The sequence below is a fragment of the Conger conger genome, chromosome 4, assembly GCF_963514075.1.
Source record: "Conger conger chromosome 4, fConCon1.1, whole genome shotgun sequence".
Taxonomy (NCBI): Eukaryota; Metazoa; Chordata; class Actinopteri; order Anguilliformes; family Congridae; genus Conger; species Conger conger.
Window position 1 is genome coordinate 29,404,339 of NC_083763.1, and position 27,990 is coordinate 29,432,328.

Sequence of the window (27,990 nt, forward strand, 5' to 3'; positions counted from 1 at the left end):
TCAACGTCGGTGTGCAGAATAGGCTGTGTGCAACTTTTTAAAAAATCCATCGGATATCTCCAGCTTCTTGTTATTTTCCGAGACAAAAGAAGGGGACAACAGTTGTGGATTAGTGGTCACGATTTACGACGTAACCCCGTCTGTCAGAAGATGAATCACACCGAAGATTTATGACGTGAAAATAGGTTAACTACGCTAAACACGAGTGTTTTAGAACTGGCGAGTGTCATTATAATACAGGGCACTGCTTTACATGGATTAAGAAACATGGCAATCTCAACCACAAATTAAAACTTGCTCATGAAACATTTGTTGTTATTTTTCATGAACATTAGACGCTCGCCGTTTAAAATGCACTAGATAGACTATTAACTGCAATACCGGAAGATAGCTGTCATTCATGCGAGTATTTGTGATCCTATTGAAATGCGCACGTGTGGTTTGGAGTGAGTAATTGCTTTCCCTCCTAAATGCTTGCAGAGCTCAGCGTTTGACTGCCAGACGCTGCGCAGCTTCGTTTTCAGCGTTGTGTGTTCCAACTGGTCGGTACCTGTGGAAGTCCGTCCAGACAGAGGTAGCTCGCTCTCCACTGAAGACGGAGCCGTGGTTCGTGTGTGCAGTTTTGTGGTCGCAGCGGTGAACACTCAGGTGGATTTCTTAGAACTGCGGAGAACTCGAGGGGACAAGATCAGCACCGCGTTTCTGAACAGCTCCCTTTACCCCTCGGTGTGTTATTTCCCGTCTGGATGGGCGCTATTTGTCTCCGTCTGTGAGTGCTGATAACTACTGGCGACTATTTCCAATGGCATCACACGGTTTTTGGTCTCTTGGAGCTGAAAATGCGGCTGAAAACAGTAATCAAAGCCCCACCACACGTAAGTAACAGAGAAAATATAAAAAGGAGTGCAGCAATGATGATTTTAAAAAAAAGCGTAACCCGTCACGTTAACCTTTTATGTGGATAGCTAATTATATCCGGCACATCTGTTTGCATATGCATATTTTCTTGATAACTCATTTAATGTGTATGTCCTCAAACATAACCCACAAGTTAAAACTGATATTTTGTCGATTTTAAAGAATTCTGATAGCTTTGTACAACGTATTTAGGCTTATCCATGTTTGAGATTCCTGGCATAGTTTTCAATCCAACGATTAGCCTAATAAAACGATTTTGAACAGAAATAAATGCAACTTATAGTCATTCGCAACTATTGTCGTTGTTTTCATTTATGTTAGCCTATAGGCCTAGGTAATTGAAGCGAATGTCTTTCCTCTTTTTATTTCAACGTATTTAGCGAGAGCTTGGTGTCAGGCGGCGGCACAAAAATTTTCAGGAGGCATCGGATCAAAAATATGTGGTATGTTTGACTGAAATAATTGCAGTTGTGGATTTTATGTAGCCTACTGTTTGATGATCTTACAGTCGGCGATATACAACTTTCATTGAATTATTCTATATTTCTTACAACTGTGCGTCTGTTCGTACAAGAAACAGACTTTTTCGCTCATTTTCTTTGTTTATTTTAACTTGCTATATTATTTAGCTCTGCTTAATGTTGGAGAGGCCGAGAAACCAGCGGACCCCGCCGCCAAGCAAACCGAGGTTGAGCCAGAGACCTGCGGCTGCAACAAACCTTGCAATTGTTCCAAAACGAAAAATGTTAGTTTCTCAGATCTCTATGCAACAGGTATAAACACGTTCTGTTGTTGCTGCTTTGAATGCCATTTATCCTATATGCTATAATTGAGATGCGAATTGTGTTGTAGACTAATAAAAATTTCCATCTATTGGGCTACACACTTAAAATATAGGCTAATGGTATATTTGCAAGCATTCTGTTTTGTTCCATGATATGAGCACAAAATAAATAGAAGGCTAATAAATTGTTTGTTATTATTTGATTCGTATTATTCATTGAAATATCTTAACCACAGTTTGATTTACATCCGTCCAATAATATAAAAAAATAATTTCTGAAGGCCTTAGAGAATTTTTCCCCCAAATGGCTGCACCCGTAGTTTTAACATTCAGCTCAATATATTTCGCCCCCTACAAAAACAGCAGTTAGGCTAAATGTTAATAGCCTATTGTTTTCATGATTGAGTTAAAACATTTAGTTTTCAATGTCACGTTTAGACAAAAGTCAAGAATAATTTTAAATATTTTTGCATTTTACAGATCTACTTCCCGCAACGAACGGGGACATTAAGACAATGACTTTTCTGCAGGAGGTTGTGGACATTTTGCTGGCATATATTGTGGAGTCGTTTGACAGGTCAACGAAAGTGATTGATTTTCATTATCCAAATGAATTGCTTCAATCGAACAACTGGGAACTGTCGGACGAACCAGAAACACTGGACGACATTTTAATAACTTGTCGTGCAACTCTGAAATACGCAATCAGAACAGGTAAGCAATGCCTGTTATTTCAGATAACCACATTTTCAGTTATTTTTCTGTTGTCTTCAGGCCGCTTTTTTGGGTCCAATTTCATTTAATTGCAGCTTAGACGACTTAGACGACTTGATCGAAGTGAAAAAAACACGGAGGCCAAATCGAAATATTTTGTATAGCCTATATATATTAGTATGAATTTCGAAGCATCTGATTTATTGTATCATCTCCGTAAAATTATGTTGACATTTTACACATTACCCCCTGAGCTGTGCCACTTCTAGTTTTAATTGAGCTAAGGAAAAGTCAATTCGTTCCTTTTCTAGAAAAATTCTAATACGTGAAACAACGGGTGAAGTGTTACTACCGAGCTCACCCCCTTCGTTACACCTATAAGTGCTCAGTTAAACCTGTTACTTGTGCTAGTGAGGCGTGAAATGATCAGCTGGCTCAACGGGAGTGGAGGCTGGTCTCCTGCTGCAAGGCTGCCTGGTGTTTCGCTATCATAATTAGTCCATATTGAAGAGAAAATGGGAAATGGCAAGGAGCCAATTTATCCTCTGTTAGCACCCCAAGCCCAACCCCCGTAAGACTTCTCAAAATAGTGCATTTATTATTGTATTGCCCCTTGAATAGGTTACCTTGTACCGCCAAATATTATTATTAGCCTATTTTATTTATGATTATTATTATTCTTATTATTATTATTATTATTATTATTATTATTATTATTATTATTATTAGGATTACTATGGTTAAATAATGGTTATTAAATAATATTTCACACAAAGAAAATTAAAAATAGGCGAAATATATTTTTTTTTATAAAAATGCATCACATTGCAAAACGTTTGTAACTGTGAATACAATTTTCACAAACACAATGAATATGACCTTATAACTGCCATGCTGCTGTGGTAATTAATGTAGCTTTATTATCATTAGAATTTTTGTATTTATTGTTTTTTATTAAGTCATTTTCCCTCCATACCCACCAAACCCACCCTGCTCCCTAATGTCGAACAATGGCATTTCGGTGCCAGTCTCTCTGCGTGTGAATTCTATAGACCAATGTGTTGAAAATCAATCTCCTCATGACATTTTATTTTTATGTGCGCTACAATTAGGCCTCTTGTTACTTATTTAAGCATTTGAAACAGTATAGTTTGAATGTATTGGAGTCGAAATAATAGCCGAAGAGTCAAAAAGATCTCACTAAAGCGAAATGCTACATAACGAAAAAATATTTAATTGTATGGTTATTGAAACACGATACTAACTATTTATTATTACACTCTGTTCCTATTTTGATTACTACTTATAGCCCACCCGAGGTACTTCAATCAGCTTTCCACCGGATTAGATATGGTCGGTTTAGCAGCTGACTGGCTAACGTCAACTGCCAACACAAATATGTGAGTATGGTCTGTCTGTATCGTTACAAAAGCTTATTTCCATAGCCATTGTTTCCGTGTCTGCACCCACTGATAGCAGGAGCTATGCATTGGACACAATCGAAATGAAATAATCACTGCAAGACAGCTCCGAATAAAATACTTTAATTTCCTGACTGGCTTTCAAGATTAGAAGATGAAAAGGGGCCATAAATTCAAGTTTTTTCAAAATATAGACTTATGTCTAAAGTAATTTTGAACTAGGAATGGTCAATACTGGATCTTTAATTTCTATTATTTTTATTTTTGTATATTTAGAGTGGGATATATTATTATATGTGTTCAGTTAAATCGTTTTTTAAGGAATGAATATGGCATTTGTAATTAATGAATAGGAAGATAAAATAAAAATACAGAATTTAGTCAAGTTTACAATAAAAAGTCAAATATTAATATAAATATAGAACAATATTTTCCATCATGTGCAAAATATTAATTATCTATCAATATTATTAATTGATTTCTTTTGTCCATTTTATTTATTTTGTAAGTGGCCTGCATTTGATTAAGGGGAGTGTAATATAAGATTGATCTTGTACATTTGGTATATTTGGTTGCTTTTGTTGGGGACACTTCAAAAAGTCCTTAATAAAGTTGTATTTCACGGACTGAATAAGGTGTACAAACAATTTATGAGTTCAATGGCAGCTTCGATATCTGTGATCTACAGCATTCGAGTAATTCACTGGATGGAACGTGTAGCCACCTCCAACAGAACTGCACATACATTTGTCAACCAAAAAAGAGACAGGCCAGCCAACAGACGTGGGAAAATGATTGGCCCTCAGGCCTGTCACAACGACTAGAATTACAGTACTGGCTTCGGGCCATTAAGTGACCATTTATTGAAAGGTTATGCATACAAGCACCTTACTACCAGTGACATTAGAGCTTGTTGTGGAATCCATCATTAAAGCAAGCATTGGTGAGGGTTGGATTCTTCCATGACTGTCTGTGACATTAATGTTGGCAGGTTAAAATTATTCTAGCTCTGGTAACCGCATGAATACTGAATATCAGGGCCAAGATTTCAACTCAGATCTACCCACAGCCTCGAGATATGTGTGGGTGATGGCCTAGAACAAAATATTCACTTAATGAGAAGATGTCTCTACGAAGGTCAAAGTGACCTTTAGGCACCTCTTCCACTGAGCTGTGTATTTTGTGCCAACCGAGCAGCCTGTTTTGTGGCAGTTGTCCGGTGCATTTGGTTTTTTGATGTTAATTGCAGCTTTTGTTTTTTAAGTTAATTGCAGTCATCTTCCATCACAAAAGAGAACACTCTTGAAATTCCTGCCGTTCAGTGAAATTGCATGGAACCAATTGCATGTGTGTGTGTGTGTGTGTGTGTGTGTGTGTGTGTGTGCGTTTGTATCTGGTTTTAGGTTCACCTACGAGGTTGCACCTGTTTTCGTGCTGCTGGAGTACGTCACGCTGAAAAAAATGAGGGAGATCATTGGTTGGCCAGAAGGTCGAGGGGATGGAATATTCTCACCAGGTAGGTGAACCATCAAGGTCTCACATCAATTTTCAAGGGGGCGGAGCTGCTTTTTCCATTTTCCATAACCGTAGGGTTGTCAATGTGTTGCTTCTCATTGCCAATGCGATTGCCGTGGGCAGTCTGCGATATTTCCATGTTTACATTACATTTACATTATTGTCTTTCAGATATTAAGCATCAACCTAATTAGTTCAGACACATACTTTATGTACTAGCGAAGCATATTCATAATTTTAAAAATGCAAGTACAGTACTACGACAAAAAAAGGAGATGGAAAAAAATGAAAATATACACAGTATAGGATTCTGTGTCCTATGAGTGAGTTTGAAAATCAGCTGCAAATAGATAGGAGTGAAAAAAAAAAAAGATTTTAACAGGGGCGTGATTGAGCCTGCCGGATTTGTTCCTCTAGGTGGCGCCATCTCTAATATGTATGCGATGCTGCTGGCTCGGTTCAAGATGTTCCCCGAAGTGAAGGAGAAAGGAATGTCATCGATTCCGAGGCTGGCCGCATTCACATCTGAACACGTAGGAGCATTTTTTCACTTCGGATTAAACTGTGAATATCATACTAAGAACGTGAACAAGGGCTCCATAATCCTGCTGCTTTTTGGGGAAAGGGTAGTCTTACAGTATTTATTCAGGTTCATGAAACAGACAGTATTGTCCAGGGAAAAAATTTTTTAGGGGGAAAAAAAAAATGTCACCATCAGCATTGCACAGCTGAGCAATTCAGGTTAAGTACCTGTCTCAAAGGCGCTGAAGTGTAGGCCCATGTGGGACTTGGTCCTGCAACTTTCAGGTTATAGGTTATGTCTCATTACCACTTCTTGTACCATGCCACCTTCATTGGAGCACTAATACAACCATTTTCATCAAATGCATCAGAAAGATAAGAGCCTATATTAGAACCTCAGAGATGGTGGTCTCTTTGGAGTGGTGGGGGGCACGAGAAGCTTAAAGCCAAAAGCCTGTTTCACGCGGTCCTGCTGTTGAAGCCGTAACAAAGAGTCGTTTTGGCGCTGCGTTCTGTTGCGTGTGCTAACATTGACCTGTAAAATTCCACAGGCATTTCATCCGTTGCTATTCCTGAATCAAATGTCATTGTGTCACTTCAATGTTTTGTGGCTGATGTGAAGCTAATATTCGGGTCTGGCGTGGGTGCATTGCTGTCATTCCCTTCCTTTGGGCTCTCACGTACTGGTTGGACTTAAAAGGCACCGTGTGGAAAGCAATCAAATGTGCAGTCTGGAAATGAGTGATGTCCTTGCTGCGGCCATCTTGTTGTCAGATGGTCAAAAATTACTTTTAATTCTAATGGCCATTCATTACCATCCTACTGTTTATGGAGTTTCATTTCCATTTCATAACGCCATGGACACAATTATGTATGTATTGGAGGGATAGTTCACTTTTGCAGGCTTTTTGATATTATTTAAGTTTTACTGTATGCTCTCAATTGGCCCAGACATTTTTATGTGCAGTGGAGAATATTTAACGTTCTGACAACCAGCCAACTTTACTATTACAGGTATAGGGGAATTCAGAGCTTTGTGGGCTAAGCCATGAAAGTACATTTTACATAACTCAAAAGCAGTTTGACAGCCGTATTATGTTTTCAGAGGCTCTACTGTACATACATAGGGACGGAATAATTTTAGAGGGCTTATTCACAATTAATTCTTCAATCCCAGGGAGCAGTGTAATGGTGTTGATACAGGAAGCCCTGCAACAATTTCCTTAAGTGTTCTCAGGTTGTATGTAGAATTTTAAATCGTTCCAACTAAAAATAAGATTAAACACAATTTCTTGAAGACATCACTGTACAAGCCTGTACACTGTAACGAGGACTTAGCTGAACTATAATTTCTTGTTTTAACCACCAAATGTCCTAACACCAGCTATCATCAGACACCTCAATAAATATCTACAATTATCTTCAGTACACACACAAAAAACTGTCCAAGACAATAAATAAATGTACTAAAACTGAAATAATGCACTATCCCTTTACTTGACCACAGAGTAGTACATGCCCATATTAGCTATTATTGCATTTTTGCCACACTGAATGGTTTCAGATATTTAGACAAAATGCAATATTAGACAAAGCAAACCTAAATAAACACAAAACACTTTTTTTTGGGTTGTAAGTAATTACACAGCATCTCTATTTGGTTCAAGTAGAGACTTTGACTAGGCCACCCCAAAGGCATTTGTAAGGCTTTGAGACTCTTTGATCAACAGTGAGAGCAATTATCTCCATTATCCGCCATTACTTGGAACAGTGCTGAATCACAAAAGTTACAAAAGATCCCAGAAGAACATCCAAATAATTGCAGACCTCTCTAGCCTCAGCTAATGTCACTGTTCATAACTCCACAATAAGAAAGTGACTGGGCAAAAATGGGATTCATGGTGGAAACCAGTGCTAACCAAGAGAAACACCATTACTTATTTCACATTTGCAATAAACACCAGGATGATGACCAAGTCTATTGGGATAATGTTCTATGGATTGGGACCTGGACAACATGCCATTTTTGAAGGAACCATGAATTCTGCTTTGTATGAGAAAAGTCATAAACAGAATGTCTGTGAGCTGAAGCTGAAGCATAATTGGGTTATGTAGCAAGACAATAACTCAAAACACAAAAGCGTGCCCACATCTGAATGACTGAAAATAATCCAAATTAAAGTCTTGGAGTGGCCTAGTCAACACTCAATAGAGATGCTGTGGCAGGACCTGAAACAAACTGTTCTTGCTCAGGAACCTACCAATTTGTTTGAAATAAAGCAATTCTGCAAAGAAGATAGGAATAAAATTCCCCCACAGAGAGTAAGAGACAGATATCAAATTACAGGAAGCATTTGGTTGCAATGATTGCTGCTAAATGTGGTGCGACCAGTTATTAAGTTTAAGGGGGAAACCAGTTCCTTATAGAGGAGATATGTGTGTTTGGTAACCTTTGTCATTAAATCAATGAAATTATCTTTTAAAAAATGAGTTTTGTGTATACTCAGGTTCCCTTTGTCTAGAATTACTTTGTGTCTAATGATCTGAAACCATTGTGTGTGACAAATATGTAACAATAAAGGAAATCAGGAAGGGGGCAAATACTTTTTAACAGCACTATATATGTTATATGAATCCTTTATTGTGCTCTTATACTAGTTGTGGTCTCATAAGTTGTTTCCATAGCACTAAAGAGTGGATTAAAACCTGATTATTTAAATGAGCTCTGATTTTAATGCCTTTCTTATGATTGGCAGTCTTGAGAAGCATGTGAGAAATACTATATTTAGATCCATAATGTCCTGTCACATGGTTTCCTTGGGGTAGAAGTAATATTTAAATATAGTGTAGGCTATAAAGTGCCGAGCTAATTAGCATGGGAAGCATTTGAAAATGTTCCACTACATTAAGTCAAATTAGAAATTGACCCTTGGAGTGTTCAATACTAGTCTTGGCACAGTGTTGGATGAATTCTAGATCAGGAGTTCTGACACTGAATGTAATTCCAAGGGACTCCTGTGTATGTTGTTTTTTTATAGCCAGTTTCTTCATAAATTAAAGGCAGTGAAACCTGTTATTTCAGAATGTATTCATTAAACTGAGTTTCATGTCCTGATTACTGAAAGGACATCCCTGGTCACAACCATTTTTGGAAAACAAAGAATGCAAAGACATAGAGAATTGCAACAGGCCAACCCTGCAGTGTGTCAATACATTTTTAAGTCTTAACTGATCAAGAAAATAACTGCAGTGCACAGTGGATCTCCTCTAGAAAATCCATGCTCTAGAAAAGGGGCCTGTCATCGTGGTTCTGAAGAGTCACAGGTTCATGTTGTTACTCACTCCCAGGTTTCTTTGGTTTGAATTGTGTCCTGATGTTCAGCTGAACATAAAAACCAGCCGGTCTTAGGTCTTTTCAGGACCAGGGTTGCAGACCTGTCCTCCAGACCAGGGATACTCAGTCTGGCCCTCAAGACCAGCAGTACAGCCGGCTTTCATTCCTCCCCCCTAATCAGGAACAGATTCTGACTTGAGACATCTGGGCCCAGTATTTCAAAACATTGTTGGATAGGATTTCAGTAATTGGATAGGATTGTGTATAAAAATTGGGTATAACTAGAAGATGCGAACCTAGAATCAATTTAAAATTTTTAAAATCTAGATAATTTTTTTTTTGTATATTTTAAAATTCTATGGTGAAGATTAGAATAGTTTTGATACCAAAAATCTGGATAATCTTGATCCCACTGAAAGGGTGGATTCAGGATGGATTCAATGTTGATGTAGGGACATGTGGGCCACTTTTAATAAATTGTTTCATCCAGTGATTGCACATTAATGAACACAAAACCTTCCAAAACAATATCCATTCTAAATGGACAAGGAAATACAATATTTTCAAGAACCTCATAAAACTAAAAGTGGTCAAAAGAAAACGGCAGGCCTTAACAATTTGGAAATGCTTTGGGGTGTTATTTGAAAATGTATTCTGTTATCTATTCTAAAATAATTGGGGGCTAATGGGTAGCTGCAAAAATAAGAATTTCACAGTTCTTCCTGCTACGCCAGAATCCAGATGGGCCAATTGGACAGTAAATAAGACACCCTGTTGTGAACCATTATTTTAACTAGGGTCGATTTGTAGGGTCAGTAAAAACATTATGCTCTCACAACAGTTGTGTTTGGAAGTTATTTAGTTTCATTTGTTCTTAATGTTTAAGTGTTCTGAATTATTGGAGTTTGAAATTAAACTGACTTTGGCCTATGTATTGTGTAACCAAATACCGCAGATGAATAGGACTAATATGCAAACTGAATTACATGTTTGTCTTAATTGTTATTTCGAGCAACAGATCGAGACATATCAAATGACTGCTAATCTAGATTCCGTAATCCTGATCTTGTGGTCTCTGGATCAGAATCTGAAAATTATTTGAAAAACCGGGACAAAACCTACACAATCAATTTGATCTTGTATAGAAAATACAATCCAGTTCATTCTGATCTAGATTAAACATTTTGGAATACTGGGCCCAGGTGAGTGGAGAAAACTGAGACTAGTCTACTACTGGCTGTCATGGCCTCTAGATGAACTGAATGGCCCAGTGTGTTTTGTCTTATAGTGGTAAGAAAGTGGTACGACTGTTTTTATCACCCCTTGGTTCGGGAACTTGGTCTTCAGCTCACTGTGCTAATTTCATTGCTTGACGCGACCTGCAACAGAGGAGGACTGCTCAAAACCCACAAAAACCCTGCCTGCATTTGCCATCCATTCACACGTATGGTTATTTACCCTTCGCATTGAAGGACAGATTCGTTTTACCTGTGCTTTACCGTGTTTTTCAGAGTCACTTCTCAATCAAGAAAGGGGCTGCTGCTCTGGGGATTGGCACCGACAGTGTCATTTGCATCAAGGTTGACGAGAGGTAGGCCTGGATACATACAAAAGGCCCGGCTTCGATACTGAAGCAATATTACATGTGTTGAAGGGTGATTTTTTTCAAAAAATAAAACCAATCTTCCTTCTCCAGAGGTAAAATGATACCATCTGACCTTGAGAGAAGACTAGTTGAAGCCAAACAAAAGGTAATTCAGCCAACCGCATGAAAAAAACTGAGGCAGCCTCACCGTGTGCATCATATCCTGCTCTGCCTGGTTTTACTGTCTGCAGTCATGGTAACAGCATTTCACCATTCTTGGTGACATGTCAGCTATGCACATCAGTAGTTCTGTGGCATTTGCCATTAAAGGATCGGTGTGGAGTGTCTACAATGCTGCTTTTCAAAATGGCAATTACAGTACATCTGTGGCCCTATAAATGAAGCCACTCAGAGTGACTATTCACTCTTAAGCGTGGGGGGAGAATCCTGAGCAGTGAGGAAATTTACCACTACAAATAAGAATAAAAGAAATGTAGAAATATAATTTTGCTTAGAAAGAATTAGAGTTAGAGTTAATTCAATTCGGAGTTGAATTAACAATGGATATTTCACATTACTGTTCAGGTTATTCTTACTGTGCCACAAATTTAATAGACCTCACGAGCCAAAATGGCTGCATTACAAAGGCAGAAAAAGGCAGGTGCACTTTTTCTGAAAGAGGAAATATGCTATTGTTATTGAATATTGCAGAGTTAAAAATACAATATTTATTATCATTATCTTGATAATTATTTTTGTTTTACTCTGCACAGAACATCTAATGCCACTGCATGTTGAAGAGTGCGTGCGAGGTGTCTTTGTCAATTAAAGCTGTTACCAAGCTCCAAATTTTGAAAAGATTAATTGATTCCCCAATGAAGCCAAGGGATGTCCAAGAAAAGCAAGTTGGTTTTGTACAAATTGCTGGCGTCATCTGCCCAATTTGCCTGACTTGCCTGCCCTCAAGGTTCAATATTGAAAACAAAAAATATATGAAATCTTGCTTGTACAACACATTAGGAAACTTTCTTAAATACTGAGTTTGCATAACCTCCATCCTCAGCTGCGTTGTAGTAAATCAATTGGTGGCTAGCTAACCAAACAGGTTTGCATCATTTTCCTGTTTATTACAGCAGACTGTATTTAAACAAAAGCATTTGTGGAAATGCTGAATTGTTTTCACACCATGTTTGTTGTTGTTTCCCCCATGCTAGCATTAACTCTATTGGTTAAAATGTTGCTTAAATAGCATTCCATAAATACTGACACAAGGAAACCATTGAAAATTGAACCTTTGTTCTTCTGTTCAATTTTTTCCCTCGGCACGTTGGTTAAACAGATGCAGCTGTGTATTTTTTTTATAAAGTGGAGTAAACTGTCTCTCGCTGAACCACTTTATTTTCACCTTGAAAAGCACTCTTTATGTAACTGCAAAGCTCTTAACATCGTTCAAACAGCTGGGCCTTATTCTCCCAGCATCCCCTCAGCCTCGGCCTGAATTCCAGGCTTGGATTGGGCAGGGCTTTTTTCCATTAAAGGCCCACTCGCATATTTTTTTTATATTTTGAACTATTCATATCGTCCTGGAGCTTTCAATTTGTGGTCCATACTGATTCAAGTAAAACAATCGCAATTGTGGTAGAAGTGTGCATATTTTAGGGTCTAACTTTCCGAGCTGTTGGTAAAACTATTTCCTGCATTACATGCTGTATGTTTTTGCATAATTATCAGTGGACGTTGCCAAACGTTAACACAGAGAGCTGACCACAGGAGGCGGAGGGCCTAGGGACTTTTCAAAAAAACACATTTTGTGATCATTTTAGATACTAAAACCAGGAAGAAAAGGTTGGTGCGTGTGGGCCATTAACATCAGTGCATCTGCCCTTTGAGAAGCCGTAGCGCACGTTAGCATTAGCGTCTGCGTCTCTCTTCCCCCTCCCGCAGGGCCTGGTGCCGTTTTTCGTCAGCGCCACCGCCGGCACCACCGTGTACGGAGCCTTTGATCCCCTCATCGCCATCGCCGACATCTGCCAGAAGCACAATGTTTGGATGCATGTGGACGTGAGTTTCAGCCGTGGGTTAGCAGCGTGCAAGGCGCCGTGTTGCGCGTAGCTGTTGCCGCCGCTTGCTGCGTGTCTTTTTCGAAGCCTCAGGATTATCTGTGAGGTGTGAGTGCCGTCAAGTAACAGACTTATGAAGTAAAGCCTTCTGGGGGGCAGCCTATAGCTTAGCGGCTAAGGTACTCTACATGACTGCAACCTGGAAGGTTGGCAGTGAAAGCCACAGTGTAGCCACAATAAGATCCACACAGCTGTTGCGCCCTTGAGCAACGCCCTTAACCCTGTATTGGGAGAATTGTCCCCTAGTTAGTCTAATCAACTGTAAGTCGCGTTGGATAAAAGCGTCAGCTAAATAACAAATTCTTCTTTTTCTTCTTTTTCTTCATATTATAATTATAATTATTATTCTCCACACAGACCAGACAGCAGGCTGGGAGATCAATTAGGGCGCTAGAGTTAGCTGGTGACATTGCGCATGCCTGGGTTTCAGGCCACGGCACACAAGCTCAGCAGACTCCAGCACGCTCTCCTCAAATCTGCTCATTTTGTTTGGTTCCCCTTCAACGGTTTCATCTGACCTAAATGCACAAGGGCTGGTGATTTCCCTCAGCGCAGATTAACAAAACTGGAGCAGAGCTCATAAACCCTTCTCTCCAAATTAGCCATCATTCCTCTATCAGCACATCTGCAATCTTTCTCCAAGGGAGAGTCTATTAAAGGAGTTGTCACGCTGTGGCTAGGAAGGCTAACACTGGCAGGGAAGGGAAGTGGGTCATCATCACCTCTCAGATGTTCTTACAAAGCCAACAGGATCCGCAGCTTAGAACCATATAAATAAAGTATGACGTTTTAGAAGAAGAGTCTGTGTGGCCAAACTGTCAAAATATTGTAGTTTCAAAGTATTCTGTTTCTCATGATGCAAACGGAACATAAGAACTGGGCTGTGGTTTTCATAAGAGAAACTGAGAAGCGCCAACTCTCTGACTTGGCTCAATGTATCTTTCCATCTGTTTGGAATTCACAAATAAGAATCAGTTTTTCAAAGAATTTGCGATGATATCTATGTATTGTCAGGGTATCTTTGTCTTTGATGCTTAAAAAGATCCACAGTACTAAAAGACCAAAATTATTTTCTTTCATGCTACATTCATTAAAATAATTGAAGTCAAATTCTAATTCATTTCTGAGAGCAATGAGGTATAAAGCAACATTATTTTACATTTTGCCTTCAACAGTTTATTTATTTAAACTTGTTGGGCCAGCATCCTTTTTTCATTTAAATTTGTTATTATTATTTATTTATCAATGCCTTCTAAGGCAGTGGACAGCCATAGTACGCCATTCAGGGACCAACTCCAGTTCTGAGGTGAATGCCTTGGTCAAGGGCAACAGCAGGAATAAACCAAGGGGAAATTTAGACTCTCCAATTAACCTAACCTGCATGTCTTTGGACTGTGTGAGGAAACCTTAGTACCCAGAGGACACCCACACAGAAACAGGGAGAACATGCAAATGTCACACAGTAAGGTCCAGGTGGGGCTCTAACCCAGGACCTTCTTGCTGCGATGCACTGGTGTAACCCATTGCACCATTGTGCCTAAAATCAGTCTGTTCAGTACTGACAACAGCAGAACATATGAGAAAAAGAAGTCTATCTTTTCAAGGATGGCCTCAGAAGGCCCTGACAAGGGTCAGTGAGTAGGAAATGTACTGTCATATAGGCACCCCAAAAGGCAGGGGCTTCTTAACTAGGCCAGACGAATGCAGGTGTAGCCTAATGCCCGACACTAGAACACCATATTCCACAAATCAACACAGCATGGTTTTCTAGTCATGACCTTGATTTGTTGAGTAGGTACTTTAGTACCGTGCTAGAGCAAAGCCATACCTGCACAGGTCTTTTTCAGCCATGCTCTTACCCACAAATGTCTCTGCAGGGAGCCTGGGGAGGAAGCCTGCTCATGTCCCGCAAGCACAGGTGGAAACTCAATGGAGTTGAGAGGTCAGTTTATAAAATGTGGCACTTTTTGATGAGTGTGTGTTATTGTATTGCTGTGTTTGTTTTTGTGGTGATTCTCTTCCGTCGACCCCAAGATCTTTGTAGTATTAGTCACATCTGTTAGAGCATATCTCAACGTGACACGGTGTGTGTGTGATTATGTGGAATATTTTAGTACGTGTAGTAATGGGGACCAACATAAAAAAGGTAACTTCCTCAATCCAAATGATAGGAAATAAGGTGTACTCAATCCAGCTGTGCTCTCTTGCCCAGGACAGTCCTTCAGGCCAAATTCCTAGCCCTGAGTCTCTTCCCCATTCACCAATGAGAAAGCCAAGAAGGGGGAAAGTAAAGCTGCAAAACCTCTCTAATAGTGTCTGATGAAAAGGTTGCATCCAGAATTTATGACTCCCATACGCAGTTTTGTATTAAATAACGGTCCAGCAAGCACGAAAGGTGTACAAAGCGGTACTGTGCAGTACTGAGGCAGATGGATGACAGAAACATAAAGTCATGCCTCCTTTTGCATACAAAAGAACAATCAAAATATGAAAACTGCTCAAAACTACCCAAACTCCAAAATTCACTGCTCAGCTCATAGACATGGTCACAGGAAGCATGTGTCCAAAAGAAAGCATGAAAGATAAAAAGATATTCATGCTCACCCTAGCTTTTAAAATAATAATTTTATTGCATGTTTATTGTCTGTTTCAGAGCCAACTCAGTAACATGGAACCCCCACAAAATGATGTCTGTGCCCTTGCAGTGTTCAGCCCTGCTGGTCAGAGAGGAGGTGAGTGAGGAGCTTCTGACATTGCAAGACATTCTGAGGCTTTTGAGTGAGTGAGGATAGGCTAAAGGAATGGCCAAGCTTGTATCTTTCTTGTATCAAAAAATATAAAGAAAGTTTCATAGCAGTTAGCTATAACCATCCTGCTGAAAAGAAACAGCCCAAGCTTGGTTTTGAAACAGCTGGTAGCTGCTTGACCAGTTCAGACCAGCTCCCAGCCTGACATGATTTGGCCAGCTCAAGCTATGTTTTGAAACAGCTGGTAGCTGGTTGACCAGTTCAGTCCAGCACCCAGCTCAACATGGTTTAGCTGGTTGACCAGTTCAAGACCAGCTCCCAGCTTGACATGATTTGACCAGCTCAAGTCATGTTTTTAAACACCTGGCAGCTGGTTGACCAGCTTGAGCAGCTCGATTTTCAAGCTGGTCAAGCTGGCATAGCTGGCATTTCGTAGCAGGGATTTTAAGCTTTGCGGAGATCTTTGTCCAGAAGAAGAGATCTTAATCTTGTTCTAATCGGGACAACATGTCAGCTCCTGCATCTGTTGTTCTCCCTGCTTCCCACAGGGCCTGATGCAAAGCTGCAACCAGATGCACGCCTGCTACCTCTTCCAGCAGGATAAGCAGTATGACCTCTCTTATGACACCGGGGACAAGGCCCTGCAGTGCGGCCGCCACGTGGACATCTTTAAACTCTGGCTGATGTGGAGGGCTAAGGTGGGCACTCCGCAATGATACAAAGTCTCCCCATGAGAACTTCGACTTCTCCAGGTTGAACTGCACAAATTGAAGAGGACAGCAGAAATGAAATGAAATGTCAGAAAGGGTATTTGACTTCGGATAGAGGTGTCTATCAGTCCTGGAAAGCCATGGTGTGTCTGGTTTTTGGTGTGGTTCGGTACCAGTTAGGTATCATTGAAATCATTTATTGGCTCAGAGAATCCACACACCTTGTTGCCAAGGCCTTACCTAGCTGCTGATTTAAAGGAAAGCACAAAAACCTGCCGACATGTTGCCTCTCTGAGACTTGAATTTGGCACCCTTGATTTAGGGGGGCATTTCCAGTAAAGTATTAGCTAAAGCATGTTGAATAATGCACACCGTGGCCTAGAACCAAATTCCATCTCCAATATTGTCCCTTGCCAGGGGTCCTATCCGCCAATGAATGCCTGGCCACATCGTTCCCCAGGGAGGGAATATTTAATTTGTCATGATCCCGTGGTTGATCGGGGTTCTTGCAGTACGCCTGCGCGGGTTGTGTTTTCAGTCCGATAATGCAACGAATGTTCAGCTCCGCCGGCGGACCACGAAACAAGAAGACGTCCGCAGAATGCGCTTCGAAGGAAATGTGTACTAGCTTGAGTTCTCCCGAAATGATAGATAGACGATGTGGCAATGAGCCAGCCACATTTTAAAAAGCGATTCTCAGGTATTCTCGTAAAAACACACAAAAGCAATATATTTTGATTAGCCTCCAGTTAAGACCATATAAGTGAGAAATGATTTATCACTCCTGCAATGTGTGCCTATAAATGCATTTGTATGCTCACCATAAATACAAATGATGGTTCCTTGAAGAATCTGTTCTCATCATCAACATTCATAGTTCATATTTATACTATCAGCATTTCAATGAGAGTCTATCCTTATCTGAACAGACACTTCTAGTCCCATTGTGGACACAAGGCTTTTGCAATTCTCCCATTGCATGGTGCAGGGATAGACTCAAACTCCTGGCTTTTGCCCTTCTTTAAAATACCCAAAGGTGATCCATGGTTGGTGCTCCTCCCTAGAGAAAACAAAGCTTCTCCTCACCTCACCTGACAGCATGGTTTAATGTAGTCAGTCTAGATCAGCCGCTATCAGGTTTGATTCATGCTGCCTGACAGTGGAGAACCGGGGTAATTGCTTATATTGCAATGTGAACTGGCAGCAACCCACAGTGCAAGGACATGATTTTTTCCTTCCTTTGCTTATATAGCCTTCAACTTGCAGATGTAAGCAAAGACTGATCTTTTTGTCTGCCCCGTGATTTTGCTTACATTTGACGGCACCTTTCATACAGTCACAAAGAAGTGTTTTTGACCGACTGAGAATTATTAGTGCAAATAATAATAATGCATGGAATCAGAGACCCTTGGAGTGATGAAAGCGAATAATGACACTAAACTGGCTGCACTCCAGACAGGAAATAATATAACAGAACTAACATAAACGGGCTGAAATTATTATTTGTATTTAGCAATGGTATATGTGGAAGCCTTTCATTGCTTGGTAGAGCATAAAGTGCATTTGGTCCAACCAACACATTAAAAGCCAAGAATTTTGGGAAGTCTTATTAAACAAAAAAAAAGCTAAAGTAAAGTGACTGTTAATGTGTAAAGTTGCTAATTTAGACTAAAATGTCTTGCTTGTGATTAGGTAGCTACGACAAGCCTTAACCCTTTTTCTTAGACCTTTGGCATAAATGATTTCGTTAAAGCGTACAGTAGAAGCTTTTCAGTAATTTTTATTCATAAATCATAGTCTCATGAGCCACATCTTATGTCTTATGTTTGACAGCGGGATGGATTTGAACACAAACAATGGAGGATAAATGGGCTATCAATTTCTTAGTTTTGAATTTCCACTATCAGGCAGGCTTGATTAAATCTGGTAATGTTTGGAGTTGGATTTCTCTTTCCAATGGCCCCCTGGGCCATGATAGTCCTTCAATCACAATCTATAGCCTTCAGATGTATGCTTTTAACTGATATTAAAAAGGCACAGGAAATTGAGGCTTTATTCCTACTACATCAGGACCAGCAGAATTTCCCACCTCAAAGTAATTAAAAAATATTACTTTAAACATTCAATAACTTTATTCGGTGGATATGTGAAGCAGACATTAAATTGACATTGTTTTTGCAAACTAGTGCCTGTCTTAAAATGTAAGCTCAGAATTTTAAGGGGGAAAAAATGCATATGGAAATACAAGCATACCGTTCTCTTTCCTTCTCATTATAGGGATATGACATATTTGTAATGACCAGAGCAAAATAATAGCATACACTCTCAGAAATGATTCCTTCTGGAATAATTTGATTCCATATAAGAACCGTGTCTAGTTTAAGATTTTTTTGGGGCAAAATGGAGCTTTCACGCTTCTCACCTATGATAGAGGGTCTCAAAAATAACAAAAAGTGATTCCTCTATGGATACAAGCTAGGGAACCCTTGTTCCTAAGGGTGTAGTCCTCTGTAACCTCCAGTTTTTTTTGCTCTCTCCAATGCTGACCTTTTGTTGTCTTCCATTACCAGGGTACTATTGGGTTCGAGGCTCAAATTGACAAGTGCTTGGAGCTTTCAGAGTACCTGTACAATAAGATCAAGGACAGAGAAGGGTACGAGATGGTGTTCAATGGAAACGTAAGTGATCTGGGCACCTTTTATCTAGAGTCATTCTTGTGCTTTTCTTGTTCATTCCCAATAATTGCCGTGCATTTTTGCATTAATAGCACGTAATCACCACCTACTTAATTTCAGTCCAGAGGTCACTTTTGAATGCCGACATGTATCCCACTGCTTAGAGTTAAGGTGACAAGATGTCCACTTTTGTTCCTGTGGTTGTGCTGTTGATAGAGTGAGTTCCAAATATTTCATAGATAGAGTATAATGTACGTATAACGAAATTGGTGGTAATTACTGGGAACGAGTAATTCTAGTACTAGTAATAATCAGCAGCCATCTTTTGCAACTATTACAAAGACAAAATGCATTCAAAAACAGTGTAATAAGTGCTTGTGCTTCCTTGTGCCTGTAGATTTCATTCCTGTACCACATTATGACAATGTACTTAATGGTTCCTTCAGGGGGTGGCTTGCATATATGTTCTGCGCGACAGGCCAATTAAGGATTTGATCACGTAATAAATGAACCAATTTATTTTGCAAATTGACCTTTGTCCTTGCCTAAAAGGACATTTTCTGATGCTGAACATGTATACATTTTCTCCCCCTGCCCCCTTTCCCACATTTTATAATTTACGATGCTGCTGTAGACGTCAGCGAGGATAAGGATGTGTAGCTTTTAACTTGTTATTTCAGGGAGCCGGAAGTTCCCCAATTCCACATAAAGAGCAGTTTTGCAGAGAGAGTAGAACGCAACGAATACACCGCAATAAAAGCAACGAACGAACCCCCACCCTAGGTGCTTAAACAACTGTGCGAGTCAGGGGGTAAAACGAAAACAGGAAGCTGTCCAGAGCCACGCAGAAAAACAGAGGCTTATAAGCATCGCCAGCCAACAATCTATAATTAATACTTTTTGCTGCTACTGAGCGGGCCTAACGTTATAATGGCCCCTGGCACTAGCGAGCAGAGCCCTCGCGCTTAAGAAACCATTGATGTTTGAACAAGGCCCGCTCGGCACCCCGGGGCTCTAAAAGCGGAGGAGGTCTTTGTTTTAGCACGCAAGGTGTTGGCACGAGCCACTCTTTAGCCCTGCAAACAGCTGCCTGTCATATTGTAGATCAAACACATTTCCTTGCTGAAATGCCCAGCGTAAACAATTACTGTATGGCGTTTAAGCGGTTGGTGCCCTCGATAATGCGCTTGTGTAATTATGCGTGTGTGCCTTTATATCATTGAGTGTGAGAGCATGTGTGGGTGTGGACACGTGTCTGTGTGCGTGTGTTTGCGCGTGAGTGCGCATGTTTTGCGTGCATGTGTGTCATGCGTGTGTGTGTGTGTGAGTGGGGGCACATGTCTTTGTGTGCGTGTGAGTGCACATGTGTTTCTTGTACATGTGTGTATGTTTGTGAACGCATGTGTGGGTGGTCTGCATGTATGTGTGTATGCCTGTCTGTGCATCCGCGTGTGTGTGTGTGTCTGCACATGTTTGCGTGTGCGTGCATGTGTGTGTGGTGTAAATGTGTGTATGCCTGTGTGTGCATGTGTGTGTGGTGTAAATGTGTGTATGCCTGTGTGTGCATGTGTGTGTGGTGTAAATGTGTGTATGCCTGTGTGTGCATGTGTGTGTGGTGTAAATGTGTGTATGCCTGTGTGTGCATGTGTGTGTGGTGTAAATGTGTGTATGCCTGTGTGTGCATGTGTGTGTTGTGTAAATGTGTGTATGCCTGTGTGTGCATGTGTGTGTTGTGTAAATGTGTGTATGCCTGTGTGTGCATGTGTGTGTTGTGTAAATGTGTGTATGCCTGTGTGTGCATGTGTGTGTTGTGTACATGTGTGTATGCCTGTGTGTGCATGTGTGTGTTGTGTAAATGTGTGTATGCCTGTGTGTGCATGTGTGTGTTGTGTAAATGTGTGTATGCCTGTGTGTGCATGTGTGTGTGTGTCATTGTATATCGGAGAGTGCCCTTTCACCCGTGTGCTTTCATGTTTGATGTAATGGCAAAAAAAAAATGTGACAGTGAATAATGAGCAGGAATTGTGAATTATAATTGATAAACCCCCTTCTTTCTTTCACCTCCCTCCAGCCGCAACACACCAACGTGTGCTTCTGGTACCTTCCGCCCGGGGTCCGCTATCTGGAGGACAAAGATGAGCGGCAGAAGCGGCTGCATAAGGTGAGGGCGCCATTTTGTGCATTTCATTTTCACGCTTATCTTTAGCAATTTTTTAGCTGGAATAGCCATGCACACACTCACACTGTGCCGGCATGCAAAAAAGCGCCCACCTGGCCATAACGTGGCATAAAATGGAGCAAAACCGAGACAATTTGCCGAAATGCAACCATTAGGATTTTTGCAGAAGGCACGGGTGATGAAAAGGCACATTATCGCGGGGGGCGGGGGGGTTGCTGCAGTTCATGAATTCAATCATTCGATATTGGCTGTTCTGATGGCAGCCACTCAGATGCGGCGGTGCCCAAAGAGGCAGGCAAGCTCTAATCAGCAATTAGGAGAACAGACGTGCGTATGCGTGCCAGCCATACAAAGAGGCTTTCTCTCTCTCTCTTTCTCTCTCTGCTCTCTCTCGCTAGCCTCTCTGCTCACCCCCACCCCTCCACACCAGACAAGGAACCTAAAAATAGGCGGTTATGCTTTACCTGTTTCAGAGACACCTCGTACGCAGGTCTCTGGAGCGCCCGGCACCCAATTTCAGACACCGCAGCAGACCCGCTAATCACGGCTGGGATCGGCATGGTTAAACAGGGCCAAACAAAGGGCTTAATCAAGGCTTTTCACATGTTAGTGTTTTCAACCACAAGCAGAGAAAATTGGAATCTCAAAATGGAAGCGCTTAATGGGCCGACGGAGATAGGATACCAAAAAAAATAATACTGGCATCTTTTTTTTTTCGTTTTGCATTTTTCACTTGGTCATTTTTTATCTGCCTGGAAAATGTACAGAAATGTACTCTAATTAAATTACGATGAAAGTTGGAGACAGCCTTCCTGGATATGTCATGTTTGCTCAGTGGGGGTTAAAATGTTGCTTTGTTTTCAGCACAGAAAACATCACATACAGAAAACAATCAGCTTATTTTACACCAAATATATATTTTTGTTTTGCATCACTATTGCTGTTTTTTTCTTCTTGGATTGTATTCTGCGTGACTTTTGTTTCCTGTGGTATAATTAGAGAATAATTATCTAGCACACATGATTATTGCGCCTTTAGGCTGAACATTATAGTGACTCACACAGAATAAAGCAACCTTTTCATGGAAAGTTCCATGGCAGATTCTGATTATATCACTAATGTCATTCTGGATGAGACCATTTGCTGATGTACATATTTTAACATATAAAACACCTGTATTTTTATTGTACAAAACACAATGAAAAAACATACAAATGCAAAGTTCCTTTATTTCTATCTATTAATTTCAACCCTCGTGTTTTCCAACATGCAACATATTTCAAAAGCATGTAGGGATATTATTTGAAATGTAAATGATAAATAGGCAGCATTTTCATAGCGCTTTTATCCAAAGCACTTAGCAATTAATGTCTCCCATTCACACACACACTCACGCACCAGCGGCAATTGGCTGCCATGCAAGGCATCGACCAGCTCGTCGGGAGCAATTGGGAGTTAAGTGTCTTGCACAGACTCTGCCAGACGACTGCTTTTACCTCCTGGGCTCATGTCATCTAATGTGAAAATATGATTAAAAAAAGAAGAAGTTATTTACATAAAAATTGCAAATATTTCAAGGTTCTTATATGGTGATTATGAGACTGAACATTCAGTTCCATTTATTTTCTGAAACGTCCAACCTAGATTATTTTTTACACACACACACACGCATATATATATATATATATATATCCATCCATCCATCCATCCATCTATTATCTTAACCCGCTTATCCTGAACAGGGTCACAGGGGGGCTGGAGCCTATCCCTGCATACATTGGGCGAAAGGCAGGAATACACCCTGGACAGGTCGCCAGTCCATCGCAGGGCACACACACCATTCACTCACACACTCATACCTATGGGCAATTTAGACTCTCCAATCAGCCTAACCTGCATGTCTTTGGACTGTGGGAGGAAACCGGAGTACCTGGAGGAAACCCACGCAAACACGGGGAGAACATGCAAACTCCACACAGAGAGGCCCCGGCCGACTGGGATTCGAACCCAGGACCTCCTTGCTGTGAGGAAGGAGGTCCTGGGTTCGAATCCCGGTATATCCATATATATATATGGACTCCCTAATGCCAATACAAAGCAATTCCCTTAACAGTCGGCTGGGTCCTGCAGCCATGACATCACAGCTGTAAGCCTCACCTTCCAGGGGTACTTCCAGGGGTACGTTAATAAAATATCTTCCCTGTAGTACTGCGTGGCATGAGGTGTGGAAAATTCTAAAGCTGTCATTGGCTTCAGCTACAGTGCTTGTTGCAAGCGATGTAAACAGTGCAACAATAACTTGACAAATGTAATGAATTCCAAACTGGAGAAGAAACAAAAAAGCCATGCCATTGCAGTCAGAAACGCACAGTTATGGTATGATTAATAATTGTATTTATCTGCCCCATGTCTACTCCTTTGTAGAAGAATGGAGTTCAACTGAAAAGATGTGAACCCTCCCCTATTTGAGAAAATCTCTTATTTTTAATGAAAAATAAAACTATTTCAGCGAGCCCAGACTTCAAAGTATATTGCAGAGTCTTGTAGAGTTTGTAGAGAGCAAAAAAAGTATTTTAGAACGGTTCAGAGAGTGTTTGTCAGCAAAAAAGCCTAATAAGTAAAAGCTTCCATTTATTTACAGCCAGTGGTAAAGTCCTCTGCTTGGACAATGGTGAAGTTAACAGTTGCAACATGAGTTAAAGATACACATGGAAAATAGTAGCAGCGCTAGTCATGATAACTTTTCATGGAATAATTGAAAAAGCCTCTGAACATGAAAGGAAACCTAAATTCAGCACAAAATAAATTACTTTGCTCTGACTCCTCCACAATAGCACCTTTTTTCCGGCAGTTTAACACTGGTGAGCCAACTTCAGTTGTCATGTTGGTCCTATGAGAAAATGTAATTCGACTTACTCCTGGGGGAAGCACGGCACAGCAGAAATTGAAATGTTGTCATAGCAGAAGAAAGCATTCCAGTACTTGGCTGTGTGATCATTTCACTAAACTAAAACACAATCCTCTGATTTATGTCATCACTCACTTGTCACTTTGAGTCGCTGTACCAGTTAAGGGTCTTGATGTTACTTCAAAAAGTGGACTGATTGTACCATCAAATGGAGGATTGGCTACCTCTCCATTTTTAAAAGGAGTGACATGTTTGAGGTTGACAGAGGTAGTGATATACTGGAGATTCCCAGAAAGATCCCCTTTCCTATAAAGGAAGCCAGAACGAACACTGAATTTCTTTGTTTTCCTGTCCGCAGGTTGCCCCCGTCATCAAGGCCAGGATGATGCAGTATGGAACCACTATGGTGAGCTACCAGCCACAAGGAGACAAGGTCAACTTCTTCCGCATGGTGATCTCCAACCCAGCAGCCACTTCGGAGGACATTGACTTCCTCATCGAGGAGATTGAGCGACTCGGACAAGACCTTTAAGGCTACTCGGCCAAAACATATCAGACCTTTCCTTTAGACAAATGAAATGTTTGTTGTGAATGTACCAGTATTTCATTTTCTTTCCCTCAAAATACTACATATAAATATATATATAAATATATAAGTTATATTAGAATAATGTATATTTCCGTATAGTAGTGTTGGTGTGAACAACATTGTCCAAAGCCCTGTTAAAATGCTTCTGTCTGCCTTTCGTGTCTAGATTAGAGCACTAGGTGTGTCTTCATCCGTACAGTATTTAAATATTATATTCTGTATAGGACATGATTTGCTCCATGTTGGTGCAATAGATGAGAAAAACAAACTAGACTTTATATTCGTTCTAATTATGATCTAAGTCGTAAAGCTCAAAACATCACGCAAGGCACATAGTAGGTTTAAGAGGGCGTCTCAACTTACCTCAACTCAATTCACTGCCTTTACGTAAGCAATCTCTCTGTAGAGGTCTAGGTTCAATTCGTGAAGAAATCCCCCGCAGAGCTGGCCAGGTTGTATTGTAAAGACATTGTCAGGGCACAGGAAGGACGCTGTCAAATGTAACACTTTAAAAGCAATTGACTGCTGCCCCAGATTTTCCTCTTTACACAGGTTCTGACCCTTTCTGCCCACCATTTAAGAAACTGTCACTTATGGCAGGAAACCTCTCGAAAGAACAGCACACTAGGAGCCCTTTGCAGGTTGAAGGTAATATTACAATATTGCATCATATTGCCACCAAATTTCACAAATGTTTGCGAAGGGTTCATTAAACTCCTTGCGAAGCATAATGTTGGTTGTCACTTAGACAAATACACCTTCAGTCCTCGTTTGTTTTTCTATCTGCTAAATATACCTTTGCAAGTGGCTCTTTTTTTCCGTGTGTGTGTGTAAAACTTGCCATCGTGAGTCTCGGTTCTTTGAAAGCAGCAGCTAAATCTTGTTGAAACGAGGCACATCCAGCCAATCCGGCCCCCGGGGATCGATATTTGGCCGCTGCGTATCTGCTCAAGGGTACAGGAAGCCTTATCACATAGATATAATGTCCTGCTGTCGAATCGCTTACTGATGCACATCAGGCCTCCTAAAGAAAGGAGGGGGGAAAACTGCCAGTTGAAAAAGAGGTTCTGGCGGTCGCCCCCTTCGTTGATTCCCTGAACTCTGCGAGGGAGTTCTTGGAAATTGAACTACGGAAGATTTATCACGCTTTGGAAGAGGTCTGGCTCTTTGCCTGACACGCAGCAGAAAGCCAACTTTACTGGCACTAAAACAAAGGGGGGAGATGAACAGCCTCTGTTGCCATTATCGCATTTATATTTGATGTCAAGCAGTATAGCACACTAGGTCAAGTAGTGTGAGCGTCACCATCGGAATCCACATTGCTTGATAATTATGTTTTAAAAGCACAACTGATCTAATATGGTAATGGTATTCTCACTGGGCTTGTACTAGCTTCTGACTACATATTGTAAATAGGATTTTCAAAAATGTTCCTGACTAATTACATATCCAAGTCATATACATCCAGTGTATATACAACAGAATACCAGAGACTATTTGCGAAGTACTGATAATTATTTTTCTCTATTATATATAAATACCTAAGTTTTATTTCCAATGTTAGTAATGCTTTAGTGTGTGTTAAATACTTGAAATGGTAAAAAAGAGGCATATTTTCAATCGTACAGTGCAAGTTCAGGGATTGGTTTTTCTCTTGGGGATTGGAAATGCTTCCAGCATTTTCAGTTAACTGACAATTTTTGCTTCGAAAACAGTATGTGGGGATATGTACGACTGTGTGACAGGTTTCAAATGAATATGCAAAGTCATGTCTAAACTGAGCCCTGTATTTTTTGTGTACAAGTGACGTACTTGATGGTACTGTATGCGCCAAACTTTCATGGGCCAAATGTGTTTTTTTGTGCATTTGTAACTGTGTTGCCTTAGTTTCAATTGCCAGTGTAGTCTAGTTCTCCTCAAACTTGAGGCTGTGCACTTTAGAGTGAGGTTTTTTGCGTACGATGCCTGAGTATGTGCAATGTCCCATGGTTGTTTCATAGTTTGTTGTATAAACTGTGATTGGTATAAAAAAGAAGTCTGAATGTGTCGCCACTTCAGTGTCCATTGAAGGTCTAAGCCTGGGTTTAAGTTGAAGCCTTTCGTGTTTGTCGTTCAGTTGCTTTTTGTACTCTGCTGGTGTAATCGGTAGATGCAATGAATCTGCTTTGTTACCTGTGCGTGTAGTCGCTGTGGCGAAACAAGCCTCCCTCCTGCTTTCGTTCTCCAAACGTAGATCGCATTTGGTTCTGTCTTAAATTAGGAAGCACACTGTGAGCCTGATAACTTTGGCACTTAATTCACAAAAGAGAGAGAGGGGGGAAAAGTAATTGACATAAACATAACATTAGCCATCTTTGTTTTTCTGCTGCTGCTACTAGATTTGCTTATTTTGCACTGCCTTGCATGACTGCCTTGCCTTTCCAGTTTAGGATATAATCCCTTTAGGTGCAATAGTAGTAGCTTTTCTTAGTTCTAGCAAATGGAGTAGCCAATAGCATGATAGCATAGGGTGGCAGTCCGCCACATAGCTTCTCTGTGACTTCTTCCCGTGACGTTTCACCCAGTTAGCATGTATTGGTGCGGCTTTGCTGCCAGTTGGCCTGCTCTGCGCTAGCTGATTTTCCCTCTTACTCTTTAGCTCTCTGTGTCTCTCGCTTATCAGCTTCAGCTATGAAGGTAGACTTTATGTGGTTCTTAGATATGCTCTTTCTTTCAGCAACTTTAAATATTTTTATTGAACCTCTTGAGCCTTGCTCTAGTAGCCATAAAAACCCTTTCAAAGCAGACATTTCATTGCTGCCTTCAAGCACGTTTTCAGGACGCCAGCCATTTCCCAGACATCTGGGTTTTTTTGGGGAGGCGAATTTACAAACCTTGTTGCACAGAGGCAATATCAATTGTGACAATTCAATGTGTGTTGGTTATCTTGGTGTAACATGTACGGGAGCTCATTAGGACCAAAATAAAGTCATGTCAGTAAATGTCGATGAAAGTTCTTGTTTTCTGAGTCACTGTGTTAAACTTGAATCAGACCATGACCTGGTATTTGTGAGGTGACATCAATGACAAGTGTGACATGCAGGCCCCTACATGCAGTGGTACTTTGATATTCTTGAAACGTGTGTATTGTATTGGGGGAAAAAATTGAATAAATATTCTTGCCAAACATTCTTGTCTTGTGCCCTTGTGATGAACATTTCTCATTTTCATTTTGGGATTGCTGAAAATAAGGTCCTGAAAGGTGACTGAATTAAGAACCGATTTCAATT

The 27,990-nt window shown here is 40.5% G+C and overlaps 1 protein-coding gene across 1 annotated transcript; it reads left to right on the forward strand.

Moving 5' to 3' along the window:
• On the forward strand, positions 1 to 27,887 carry gad2 (glutamate decarboxylase 2). Its single transcript, XM_061237727.1, has 16 exons — positions 1 to 875; positions 1,299 to 1,361; positions 1,548 to 1,691; positions 2,183 to 2,416; positions 3,726 to 3,816; positions 5,241 to 5,353; positions 5,770 to 5,885; positions 10,720 to 10,799; positions 10,905 to 10,959; positions 12,738 to 12,854; positions 14,791 to 14,855; positions 15,567 to 15,645; positions 16,209 to 16,358; positions 18,941 to 19,048; positions 21,117 to 21,206; positions 24,491 to 27,887. The coding sequence occupies exons 1-16, from the start codon at positions 803 to 805 to the stop codon at positions 24,662 to 24,664; spliced, it is 1,752 nt and encodes a 583-aa protein (XP_061093711.1). The 5' UTR covers positions 1 to 802; the 3' UTR covers positions 24,665 to 27,887.
• The last annotated feature ends 103 nt before the right edge of the window (positions 27,888 to 27,990 follow it).